Raw genomic sequence first — 13,432 nt, 5'->3', positions numbered from 1 at the left:
AGGGGGGACGGGAACCCCGAGGGGCTCCCACACGTTCCGGCCGCGAGGTGCCGGGCAGCTGCCACCGCTTTGCTCCGCCCGCTCGGACGAAGCCCCTTTGCCGGCCGGGCCCCACAGCTGCAGCCCCTGCTAATGTCACTTCACTCCTGCTTAAGGTGACTGTGTGGTGCGCGCACGTTTTTCATGTCAGGTATATTAAATATAACACGACGATGCACTGCACATTTCCACGCCAACCTAGTTGTCACTTTCGCTTGACTCATTCTCTATTGAGGAAAAATGCAGCACTGGGAATTTACAACGCTTTTCAGTTAAATGGACATAAATCACAGGTTTCATTCAAACCGAATAATCACTGGCCATAAAGAGCTACTTGTCTCTTACCATATATTACAGTGAAGTTCCTGTGAGCAATAATGCAGCCATTCATGGCAAAGAAAAACAGAGCGAGACATTAAGAGCTGACATGTAATCCTGTTAGGAGCCTGACGTGGAGAGTGCGCCTGACATTTTTATCATATATGTCCATTTCTATTTGGAAAATCAGAAGAATAAAAATGATTACTCCGCTGCCCAAACTCACCTTCCTAAAACAGCCCGGCGAGATTTGTTTACATGCCGGGAAACTGCTTACTACGAATTCATAAATCTCTGATTCTGAAGCATTTCCCCTGATGTTTGAATTGAAGATATGACTGGAAAGATTCCCTGTAATGCTCTTCCACACCTCCATTTCCTTCACTACCAACACATAAACTGTCAATCCTTGCCTTTATTACATTCCCCTTCATTATAAGGCTGCTGGCAGGATGCCTGTTTCTAACCCAACTTTCTTTCTCACCCGTGAAAAAAATCGGTGGATGACCTTTGCTAAAGGTTCAATAAAAAGCAGGGTGGATGCTAATAAAAAATCACTAGTGTCTTTTGTCTCTATGCAGGCCTCAGACATCAGAACGAGGCACGCTGGATTTATAGAGGTCTTGTGCTTCTCTTACAGGCACTGGGAAAAGTTAAAAGGAAATTTATTAGTTTGCCCCCCAAAAATCTATTAAAAACAAAGCGACTTATGTGAAGCCTTATTCTGAAACATTATGTAGATGCTGTCGAAGGAAAAGCAAAGCAGCCCGGCAGGAGCTGTGTCTCCATTAGGTCAGCCAGGAATGAGACGGCGGGGCCGAGAGCCTCCGGGTTGCTACGTCAGGCTGGCCCAGCTGATCCAGGAAAGGAACGCTCAAGAGCACCCAGCCCTGCGCTCTGCTCCGGGGGCTGCAGGCGCCCCTCGGGGACGGGGGGTGGCTCAAAGCAGGTGCTGAGCCGGTCCCCCCGCGCCTCCCGCAGCCCCGCACCGCGCTCAGCACCACCGCGCAGCAGCGCCGGCACTCAGATGTCATCGTGCGATAACCTTAAACGAGATGGATGGACACAGAACACTGCGTGCAGCAGCTGAAAGTGAGCCCCATAATGTTTGAACACCCTTCGCGTGAAAATGCAGTAATATACATTCCTTCAAGCTACTGTGTGTCCAACCTAAATATCATCAGTATGAAAGTTTACAACCTTGAAATAAAAAAAACGCTCACAACAGAAACAAATCTTTCGTGTGATTACAACTTTTATCAGATTTATAGCGCAGTGCTGTACTTTTCATAGAAAATATGAAATAACTTTTTATAGAAAATATGAAATAACTGGTATTTTTATAAATTGAGTTCTTGCTACAGATTTTATGTTGGCTACATTTACTTCCCACTGTAAATTATGTCTAAGTTTGTGCAGTTTTACTGCGTTGTCTCCTCACTTTTTACACATCTCGGTGTTTCCATCTCCCTTTCGGATCGTTCTGTTTTCCTCCCTCAGCCCTGGCTCACACTCGGTGCGGGGCTCTCGGTCTCTCTGGCGCTCGGCTGCAGGGAGCCGGGTGTGCGATGGCAGCTCAGCAGGGCAGGTGGGAGGCGGAGGAGCAGCACAGCCCTGCGCAGAGCCCCGCACAGCGCGGAGGAACCACCCGTCCTCTGCACCCTGGCTGCACCGACTTCACACCATTTCCAGAACACGCTTGTTTTCATAGTGCTGGCTCTACAATCACGTATCCTAACGCTCAGTCCATGTTATGCTTGGTCAAGGACTGCCCAGTCTCTACAGTCCAAGAAGGATGAAGCTCTACTTACATATGCATGAAAACGCTTTGAACAGTCAGAGGCGGTGCTGTATGCAGAGAGCTCCTCACAGCACCACATAAAGATCTCGAGCACTGATCTTCCCCAGCAGGAACGAAATACTGCACCCCACTTCCAGTTAAAAACACCAGATTTGCTTAGCCATGGACTTTATGGGGCTCCGTAAAGTTCACTCATAAATCCCTCGTGGCAGTCAGGATCCTTCATGGCGCAGATGATTTACCTGACTGCTCTTTGCTCTTCTTTCTCCTCTGCTGCTGCAGCCATCTTATTCCTCCATCTCACAAATGCTCCAGATACGCGGCTGTTCTCAGGCAGAGGCAATAGCTCAGCACAGCGGCCCCGCGGGCAGCAGAATCCCACGCACAGCATCAGCACGGCACGGGGCTAGCAGCAGGGCAGAAAGGTTTAACTGAGCCGTGATGGGGGACACGGCCCTGCTCCACCGGGGGCTGCAGCAGAGGGCCGCGCTGCCGGCCGGGCGCTCCCAGCTGTGCGGATCTGCAGCCCCTCCGCAGGGAAACCCACACCACGGCAGTGTGGGGCTGCGCCGGCAGCAGGGACGTGGCAGTGCTGTGCCCTGCAGCAGTGGGACAGCACAGGCACCCGGCCCAGCACACGGCACAGAGGCAGAGTGAGGTCTTGCTTTAACATTGCAAAAATGCGCGCTTATGTAAAAATATGATCAAAGCACTGTATAGGTACAATTTCCTAGCAACAAATCACATCAATGGATATCTACGCTGGGTCATAAAGCTGAACAGATTCTAAACTGATTGGTAAAGTTGCTCATAAATTGTTGTTTTTAGCAAGCTGTAAACAAAAGCTGTATAAAGACCAAGTGAGCCTTGTAATGCAGCTAGACACAGAGAAGTGCTACAGCAGCTCTGTGCTCAGAGAACATGCACTGGTTTTGGACCATGTCTGGAACTCTTTTGTTACTGCCCAGCATAAGCTGTTGCTTGAAGCACTGACAATAAAGGGAGAGGAAGGAGCAGGAATCAGCGCTGCCAGCTTTGCTGCCTGTCCTGGTTCTCCTGCTCACAGAGCTTTACATGCCTCTGTGCACCTTGCTGCCATTTGCTGGGGCTGTGTGAGCCACATTCCTCCTCTGAACAGTCGGCATTTTATTTAATTGCATTTCGTCAAAACAAAGAGACCACACGGACATTCATGCAAAACATGCACTAAATGTAATACATCTGATAGGGACAGGAACTATGTAGGATTCCCAGACTAGACATCACAGAACAAACTGTAAGTTCTCATTTTTTTTCTAACACCATTTGAGAACGCAACAAACGTGCCCATTTCAGCCACCTGCCCGAAGGTGACACACGCAGCCAGGGCAGCTGGAGAGACCCCAGAATCAGGCAACAGCTCTGAAGGCTTCAAACCTGCCAGGAGAACCCCCTCGCAGAGCAGGCGCATCAGGTGGAGAAGGCAGAGATATCAGCTTTGATTTCAGCTAACAGAGAGGAATCTTTGGACGGATAAGCTCCAGGACCTTTGAATTAAATGAAAGACCAGAACACTCTACAGAATGTCTGCAATAACAGTCTCTACAGAAAATTATGAGGAACTACATAAATCCACCCTCTTCCTCTTCACACAGGCTCATTAAAGCGGTACTGACTCTCTGGGCAGCTATAATTCTGCTGAGTGATACCCTGGAATCACCCTGTCAATACCCAGTGGTGTGCTGCCTCTCCAACTATCTGTGCCCCTAATATTCCTCTCTTTGATGGGATTTGCTGACCTTTAATCTGATGCTAGTTTACTCTCATCACCGAAGTGCAAGTCAGAGAGCAATAAAACGGCAACCTCACTGATTCAAAAGGGAGAGCTAAAGCGCCACTAACTGTGAATCTAACCTTTCGTAATGGCTCTCCCCTTAAAAGGGGAAACATGAAGTGCAAGGCAGCTAAAACAAACAATATTTAATGCTGACTACAAGATTTACTGCAGCCCTCTTTGCATGGGTATTAAATTGGAACTTCAAGGCTGTACACTGAGGAAGAGGAGAGGGATGGTGCAGGTGGAGCTACGGCACCGAGCGGAGCTGGGCACCCACAGCCACCATGGGGGAGCAGCACAGGTGCAGCCCCCAGCCGGACGGCGTCGGCGGACCCTAAGCAGTGCAGGACGCGACAAGCACAGCACAGGTGCACCGTGCATGAGAACCCTCCCCTCCCTCCGGGGTGCAGCTCCAGGCCCACACACAGCCGGACTGTGGACTGCTGGCCCCTCGCACCACGCCATGCCACCGTGCACAAAGCCTCAAAGCCCGCGTCCACGGTGAGAGGGAAATTCAGTGGAAGTAAGGCCTATGCTAAAAATGTGGGTGCTCTTCCTCAAGGAGCCACTGGGGGCTGATGCGCTGGTTCTCCCCCATGGAGCGCAGAGCAGCTCCAGCCATGCTCCAGCCAAGGTCTCGTCCCACTGTGCCTGCACTGCCTGGCGGTGTCACCGCTAGCTGCAGCCAGCAGCACAGAGGTTGGGAGCAGCCAGCACGTGCCACACAGCATCCTCACCTCGTCCTTCATCTGCTCCATAAAAGCAGAAAATCGTGACTTGTAAGGGGAGCCAAATTTTCCGGGGGGTGCAGGTGTTTTGTACCAGGTAGGTTCCTCCCGTGGCTCTGTGGCATTGGGCAAAGGCAGCACCTCAAGTGCCAGCAGGCAGTGCCTCCAGCACCACGAGCTGCCGAGGGCAGAGCCTCCAGAGGGGCCATCGGCTGCGGGCAGCCGTGCCGCCGGTTCCAAGAGACCCAACATGTGCATGAAGCAAGCCGGCACAGGACACAAATCTCACGTGCCGTGTACACACAGATCAATGGAAAACACACTGAATTCACATCACAAAGTAAAGGAGAAATTATTGCATAACAGATTTCTCTCTGGCTCTCTGGGGAAAATAAAGACTGACAGCTTAGGGTTTAACAGGTGCTGCTGTAAGACGAGCTACTTATTAATACTGCTAGGAAGGAAAAGGATGATAAAAACTATAATGTGATTAATTATTTATGTTTACAAGCATGATTTTTAGGAGCTGCAGTTCATCACACAGAGCACACAGCCTGGCCCAGCTTGGCACCTTGTGCGCCAGGCCGTGCCCCAGCCAGCAGCACCCAGGGCCCGGCCCCAGCCCAACACAAATGCGCTCCTACATCGACAGCAGTCAGGGAGGTGCCGGCCCACCTGAACACCGTGGTCCCGGGCCCTGCGGGCAGCCACAGCACAAGCACGGCCACAGCCACAGTGATCTGCAGGCAGCAATCAGGGCACGAACAGCACGGGAGCGAGCACTCGCAGAAACTCACAGAGACTTTGTCAGACCTAACAGGCGCTGATCAGGGGAGAGCTTTTATAAGGGACACTAAGAGATGTATCAGACGAGAGCGAGGCTGAATACAAAACAGTGTTAGTACAGAAAAGAACAAAGAAAAGGCCTCTTCCACGTAAGAACTGGTAATACATTAAAAATTTAAAACCTGGCACGACAAATCTGGATACTCCCCGCAGAAGACAACTGATATTAATGAACAGGCCTGTGCATTCATTGTCTGGGATCCCAGAGGAAAAAAATAATGCTGGTTACACTGAATTTTTTAAAGAGAAATTCTTCTCTGCACAAACAGCTCCTCCAACAAACCACCAGATTGCTCCTGGCAGGTTTAACCTTAAAAGGCATCAGAGGGCATTCAGTGGGCGAGCACCCCATGCACCTCACGCTCCTCTGCTCAGGGTGCAATTCTTCGGCACAGGACTTTACCAGAGCTCTGCTTCCCCCACTTGTGTTTGTTTATTCAAGGGAAAGTGCGTGCTCAGGCACTGCCCAGCCACCCCTCTCAGCAACAAATAGAGCAGCTTCCTCAAGACAAAGGGCTTCGGTTTCTGCAACATTCAACCTGACAGCGCTGGCAGAAGGGCGAAGAACAGACAGCACGGGGCTGCACTGCCCAGGCAGGGCCCGGCCGGGGCCGCACCACCCAGGCTGCAGCACGCAGGCCTTCGAAGGATAACAGGGAGCCTCGAGCCCCGCTCACAGCTGGGGGAGAGATGATCGCTGACCATGGACATAAAGCTTTCCTACTCAAAGAGAGAGATGGGTGGCCTGTGGCAGTGCACCAGGAGCCATGCTGGTTGTGCACCCTCAGAATGACCAGCCCAGCAGAGGGATTCCTGGACACACTTTTGTTGCTAGGACACAGTAACCAGAAAGTTAGGAAATGCCAAATGACGTGCTCGCTCCTCCGGTAACAGACACAGCTCCAGCACTCGTCTGCCTGCAACAAAGAGCGAGGGCAGCCCTCGGGGGCATTCTCACTCGGTTGGCAATGCTGGCGTGAAAGTCTTCACGGGCAAGTTGTGCCATGAGGATCATGCAGCCACAGAGCCACCGCCTGCATAAAATGTTGTGAGGAGTGGGGACAGAAACCGCCTGGAGCCGGCAGGAAGAGCGCTGCGTGCCGGAGGGCGTGGGCAGGGGCCGGCGGGCAGCCCAGCACCCAGGACCGGGCTGTAGGACGCTCCCACAGCCTTCTGCCTCAGCTCCACGCTGCCTTTCCCTTCTCTGGGTACCGTGTCACAGCCGCACACTTGAGCGCACACGACAAGCAAAAGGCTCATTGTTATTGCTGTCGCCGTCGCACTTCTTAGGTGGCTGAGCGTCTGGGTGGAAACCTACCTGCCCGCAGCAAGGCGCTGCGGAAGATGCTGGGGAAGCAGCAGTTTATACCGGGGTCATCCATGCAACGTGCAATTACGCTGGGGTGAACTGCGTTACAGGGAATGCCTCAAGTTTTAAACTGTCATTAGAATATCGTGGCCTGATTTTAACAATACAGCAGCGCTTCTAATGATCTTTAAGGTAATTCGCTATTCAGACCCCAAGCAAAAGATGCAAATGTACCACTGAAAGCTCCTTATTAAACACCCACAGGCTACAGTTCTGTACAATAAGTGGTCCAGGTCTTTTTAGAACATCCTAATTAGATGAACAGAGATGCAGAAAAATGCAAAACCAGGTCATGCAGCAAAAATGTTGGGGGGAAAAAAAAAGCTGCAGAACACCCCTCTCAGCCCCTCATTAAGAACCCCTCCCCCACACCACATCCCTTATTAAATCCCAGCAGCCTGGTGATGCGGAGCCAAAGGCTTCAGCCCACCACTGCCCCCCAAACAGGGGTGACCGCTATTGTTAAAGTGAAGTTTTCAGTTTATTGCCAGGGATATGTCTAAGTGATGATATAAATAATACTATGAATAATACATTAAGCAAAAACCCAATCTGAAATTAAATTTGCCTTGGGTTATCTCCCTTTTGCTATATACATACAGAATTATTAAGCACTAGGCAGGGAAAATAACGCTAATATCAAGGTAACACCTTCTCTCCCTTTGAAAGTGGCAAGAATTTCTACTCCTGAAAATCTGTGGTAAACCAGAAACATCAGGGCAGAATTTTCCTTACCTTAACTAAGGTGATACACTTAGAGACAGGTTTCAGGGCTGATTGAAAAGGTTCTCTCTTGCATGATGCAGGCAAAGATGTTTGCTTTGGCCAGGCGCGTTCTGCGTGCAAAGAAATGCGCAGCATCATTTGCAGGTGCACTGGGTTCATCAGAACCTCCTGCCCGGCCTCGCTGGGTTAATTTACTCTCAGTGCTGGGAGCTGGTCTTACATTCACTTGATCTTTACACCTCCAATTTAGCTCAGATTAGTACCAGCCTTTTGCTCACTGGCTCTTCAGCATTTAGCACCGACTTTGCTTTGATTTCCAAAACATTCCCACTATGGCAGTGTAAGCAGAGCAGGGATGAGGCAAAATCCAGACTGGATCTGACACCAGACAAGGGAGAGGAGTGCACTGCCAGCAGAGTGCACCCTGCCGCTGGAGCACTCAAATGCTGGCACACTAATGCACATCATGGCAATTCACAGGTTGGTTCTGTCATGTGAACAGAAGATCAAAGGCAATAAACTGAGACTGAAAAATTCCTGGATTCCCTAAGAGATAAAATTACTGATTACAGATTTGGGGAGGCTGCTGAAAGGGCAATCTACTCCGCTCTTTTGAGAGCCCACAAAGCACTGTCCTACAACTCAATCTGCCTGTGTGAGGACATTTGCATTCACTGCATTTCCACAGGTGTTCCCCAGCACCCGGCCCCAGGTCTGGCTGCATGTCTCTCTGGCATCTCCTTCTGCTGCCCCGTCCAGGGAAGGAGAGCACCAACCCGTGCATGCACAGCAGCGCCAAAAGCAGTGAGCATTGCCTTGGCCTTCGTCTTGAGTTCCTGAGCCTAGCCTGGGAGTGATGCTAGGAAATAAATGGTTAATGCGCTAATTATCATAATTAAGAGTTTCCAATTTAATTATAGCTGAGAATATTAATGCTGTAACATTTGTTGGAGTGCAGAAAACAAACCTTTAATGCACAGACTTTGTTCACAAACATCTAATGGAGCCCTCCTCCACTTCGCTTGGTGCTTCAGTGCTGACACAACAGCGATAGGTTCAGATTGAAGAACTTGTCAGCAATCAGGCAGGAGGAGGCTAATTAGCTGGCAGGTTAATGAGTGTGATGGCTCTTGACAGCATTTTGTTACAGCCTCTACTGTATTTAAACAATAAATGATTATTACTTAAACACAGTGGAGACAGTCTTACTAGGCAAGCTAGACTATCTATTTATTTTCCTAAAAATGAGACTAATTTCTTAGTGGAAAGAAAAAAATGTAAAACTTTGGATGATTACCGTCTCACCTCTGAATTTCTGAGGTATTTTGTTAGGGAAGGACAACAAAGGTTTTAAAAGTCCTTGTGCTCTCCATGAGAAGGCACTACACAACATCACCAAATGCATGAATCTGGGAGGCTACAAAATACAAATGGTAGTGATGCAATTTAGAGACCTACCTTGTTTGCCAGCCACAACAAAAGGCAGGCATGGTAAAATCACCCTCATGTCAGCCTGCACGGTGAGCATTAGCCCCATGTGCTATCGGTGCTGGAGATGCTCCATCGGCACCGCCTTCGGGCTCAGACTGGGCTCTCTATTTCCTCTCCTTCGGTAACTGGGACTTGAAAACAGGTGGTGAAGTAAAGAAATATCTTTGTGGAGAGATGAATCCATTTCTCTGGCCAGGTAAGGAGGGAAGGGGGGACGCCTTATAGCAGTCTTGCAATCCATAAACATAATGACAGTGTGGAAAGTGTCGACATCCAAAAAATCTGAAAGTGCATAAAGACAGTGCCTTTCCCACAGAAAAGCAGGCAGGACGAACGGCTGGCTGCAGGCTGAGCCGTATTTACAGGACAGGCAATTGCAAGTATGTGTCCAGAAAAACCTTATCTGAAGAGAATTAAATTGAATCCATAGCTGTGTAATAATAAGGGAGGGTTATTTCAATTTAATATTTAGTGTTCCCTAGGAATTTGTACATAAGCACGGAAGAAACAAAAGGCCTCACCTGCTGAGACTAATACCATTTTCGAAATTATTTTTGCATACATGAAAATGATTTGTGTCCCTCCGTGCTGCTGCTGAACATGTGAATAAAAATAGAAAAGGCAGCGAACTCCCGAAATCCTGTCTAACCCTTAATACCTACCCTACACGTTTTGGATTCAGAACCCCACGAGGCAGGCGGTGCCACCGCAGCACCCATGGGCACAGCCGGGGCCACAGCTCCGCCAGCAGCACCCATAGGTGCCACCCCACAGCCCCACGGCAGCAGCCGGGCCGGGTGCCGCACAGCACCACCTGGATTCTGAGCCCCGTTCCCACTCCTGCCATTATCAGCAGAGCACAGAGATGGCTCGCCTGCATCACCAGCATGTGAGCATTCATCACAGGGAGACACGCACGGCCTGCAATCCGCACAAAGCACGAGCCACGTCAAGCCCAAATTGGAGCTGCGCTCTGCACGCCTCGCCGAGGCAGCAGACACCTTCCTTCCAGAGCTGAGGATCTGAAGATCGCAGTGCTCTACTCAATATGGATGGGTTTGCAAATATACAGGACCCAGCAACCACACAAACTTTCCCTACAAAGCTTTTGAACACCTCAGCTCAATGGGACTTACCTAAATTTTATCCTTTTACATTAAAATATTAATAGCATTTGATAGAGCAATCATAACCCCGCACCATTCCAGGAGAGGCTGGCATCTGGCAAAAATCACCAGGCTCTCTAGCTGTTTAAATGAGAATATTCTTCAGTCTGAAAAATTATTTATAGAGGGTTTTTTTACTACCCTTGTATACTGCAATGTTATTTCCTTTCCCACACACTAGCAAAGTCCATTTTCACAACTGCTATAAAGCGGCATGTTCACAGCTAGTAAAACAACTCAATAAATAGCCTCACGAAGCTATAGCTGTCTCATATCCTTTCCTCAATAAAAACAGAGGTGAACTGCTTATTTTCAGCAGCACACTATAAGAAGACAGAAGCATTATGACTGCTCATACATTCTGACTATCATTTGCCACAAGCTATATCTGTCAGCATTAAATAAAGCTGCATTATAAATGTAAACAAAACACCCACATCTACAAAATGAGCTGTCCGCCATTGCTAGAGGCATGAATTGAACCCGCTTATTGACTCAGCTTGCTCTTTTTATTTATTCTTCTACAAAGACATGCATTTACTTTACCCTACAAGCATAGTGGGTTTAGGGGTGGTAACTTGTCTCCCGCACGAGCTGAAAAGGCAGGTTGGTGACAAATGCAGATCTTAATGGGAACACCATTAGGTGGGCAAACATTGAACTATTATTGAAAAACTGATTTATTTTAAAAGGTTATCCTAGACCAAAACACTACATCATAAATAATTTGCAGGATCAGTCAAGTGGATTTATACTTAGGATTTTTTTTTAAAAGGTAATTCATTGCAATCAAATAATAATGCCAGTTTGAGAGGAATTACACTCAAATATCAGCTGCTCAGAATTTACGGTCTGAAGAGGTTAAAAGGTGCTCAGCTCTACAGCAACACACATCAGGCTTGTTCACTGACAGCAGTTGTACATCTTCCTCGACCAGAAGGAACTTCTGTCCCTGCCAGCCCAGCCGTGCTGCCCGCGGTGCCAGCAGCCTGCAGTGGGGCCAGCAGCACTGCGAGAGCCAGGGCTGATGGGGCTGTGGGAGCGGGGGGACCCAAAGGGCACGAGGTGCCTGGCCACGGGGAGAGCAGCCTCTGCTGGGGGGAAATGGGACAAGGTCAGCTGTGAGCCAGACGAGGAGCTGCCGGAGCACTCGGAGCCACCAGGACAGAACTCCAGCTATACGGAAACACTGCGCGTTCCCCAATTAATAGCTGTAATAAATTATTTATATAGATGTTCGCATTTTTGCAAAGAAGGAAAATAATTGTAAATAATGCATTGGATAAGGGAGAAAGGATTCTTTCTTCAAAACGGGCTACATGAGCAGGAGTCATTTTGCAAGAACTGCAAACAAATCGTGAGGCCCCATTTCTCGAGCTGAACCGCAAAGGCTGCCAACCTCCGGGCTAAATCCAGAGGCACATCCTGCGTCTGATACAGGCGGCCTGGGAGGAGTTCCCACGACAGCCCCATCCGGCTCTTCTCCCCGCAGCGCACAGCGAACTGCTCCGAGTCAGCTCTTCTTCAGCGCGAGGCCACAAGCGGCGCAGTCTGACCTCACGCAGGGCACGTTTTGCACAGGGGTCTCCAGCAGCCCCGCGGTCGCCGCATGGCGCTGCACTTCCCTTTCTCTCCTGAACTCCGGCAAAGCAATTCAAAGGTGACTTCAGAAAGGGAGAGTGAGAGCAGGAGTTAAGCAATCCGATGACGTTGGCACAAGTCCTCCCGCTACACGGGGCATCCCTCATGAACGGACAGGAACAAGTGTTCCACTGTTTCGTATCATCCATTCTTCCGGAGGTAGATATTAATTATTCCTGCTTCTCCACTTTAAGATAAGCGTGTTAACAAGAACTTATAGGGTTGCTGGGAGCAGCTATCCGTTGGGTTGCCTGAATCGGAGTTTATGATGTTTACAGAGAAAAAGAAAATCAGTGTAAGGAGTAGCAGAGAGTAATTAATGAATCGTGGTGTGGAATCTCCACTTCCTACCTCCATTTAAATCAAATAAAGCTTGGCAGTGCCAGAGTAAATCAAGGGGCAGCCACCAGGGAGAGAGGATCAGCAGAGGCATTACAGCCCGATCCAAACCCGTGCTTCACCCAAGCTCCTACGATTATTACTTGTGCAAAGCAAATATTCAGCCTCCAACCCTAAATCATTTCAATTCCTATTTCCAAGTATAATTTAATCTTTTTCAGCGACACTTGATGCTTACTTCATCACAGCATAATGACAGATTAAAAAGTTGTTGAATTAAATATTAAAGAGGACTTCAGGCAGTTCTGCATTTTTAAGGAATAACACAGATTGGAGATGAAATGAGAAGCCCAAATGCATATTTTATTCCAAAAGGAAAGAATACATATATTTTTCCTCCAGGCCACCTACTTTGTAATAAAACATAGGGCAGGTTTTTATTTAGTGGATAAAAGCATGATATAGTGTTATAGGACTCGTATCACCGTAAACTGGCACCACGCAACGGTGTCAGAGCCAATGACACCGCACGATCAAACACAGCCCTTTGTTAAGCGTGCACGTGTACCTGTGCCACGTACCTCTATGGGTGTAACTCCACGGACTCATTTACAATATTTTCATTAGACTACTTAAGCACAATTTATTGACTCTCAGATGTGAAAGTTTATCTTGTGATGACACCTCCTGCGTGACACCAAAGTGCAGAATGCAAAACATAATTTAAACTATTATTGAAATATAAATCATTCCAAGGAAAATTATGTCAGGATATGAATAAAAAAGTCACTTTTAAATTTCAACCGCAGTTTAAAGCGTCTGAAAGTCCTGAAGATATATGGAGACGACAGCAAGTCCCGAACTTTAAAAGAAACCTCCACACGCTGCCGAAAGGAGCCCCGACCCGTTCCATCGCGACGCAACCTTAGGAGAGCCGCCTTTTCCCTCAGAAGGACCGAAGGTCTCACCTGCAGCGTTCGACACCGCCGTTAGCGTTTCCCTCCTGACCGCACACAACACCGCCATCAGGGCATCCGGCAGCGCCCGGCTCGCACACCGCCCTTCGTTCCGCGCCGCACAAACACGACGCACCCGCAGGAGGAGCCGGGGCTCCGCGTGCCGCCAGGCCGATCCGCCGAACTCAGAGCCGCC

The 13,432-nt window shown here is 49.0% G+C and overlaps 1 protein-coding gene across 1 annotated transcript in view; it reads right to left on the bottom strand.

Moving 5' to 3' along the window:
• Positions 1 to 13,425, bottom strand: part of PBX3 (PBX homeobox 3) — a 35,911-nt gene extending 22,486 nt beyond the window's left edge. The window contains exon 1 of the mRNA XM_010721078.3: positions 13,249 to 13,425. Coding sequence (XP_010719380.1) covers positions 13,249 to 13,306 — 58 coding nt within the window. The 5' untranslated portion in view covers positions 13,307 to 13,425. The remainder of the gene's footprint in view (positions 1 to 13,248) is intronic.
• Between the last annotated feature and the right edge of the window lie 7 nt (positions 13,426 to 13,432).

The sequence above is a fragment of the Meleagris gallopavo genome, chromosome 19, assembly GCF_000146605.3.
Source record: "Meleagris gallopavo isolate NT-WF06-2002-E0010 breed Aviagen turkey brand Nicholas breeding stock chromosome 19, Turkey_5.1, whole genome shotgun sequence".
Lineage (NCBI taxonomy): Eukaryota > Metazoa > Chordata > Aves > Galliformes > Phasianidae > Meleagris > Meleagris gallopavo.
This window is presented reverse-complemented; position numbering and strand designations above follow the sequence as displayed.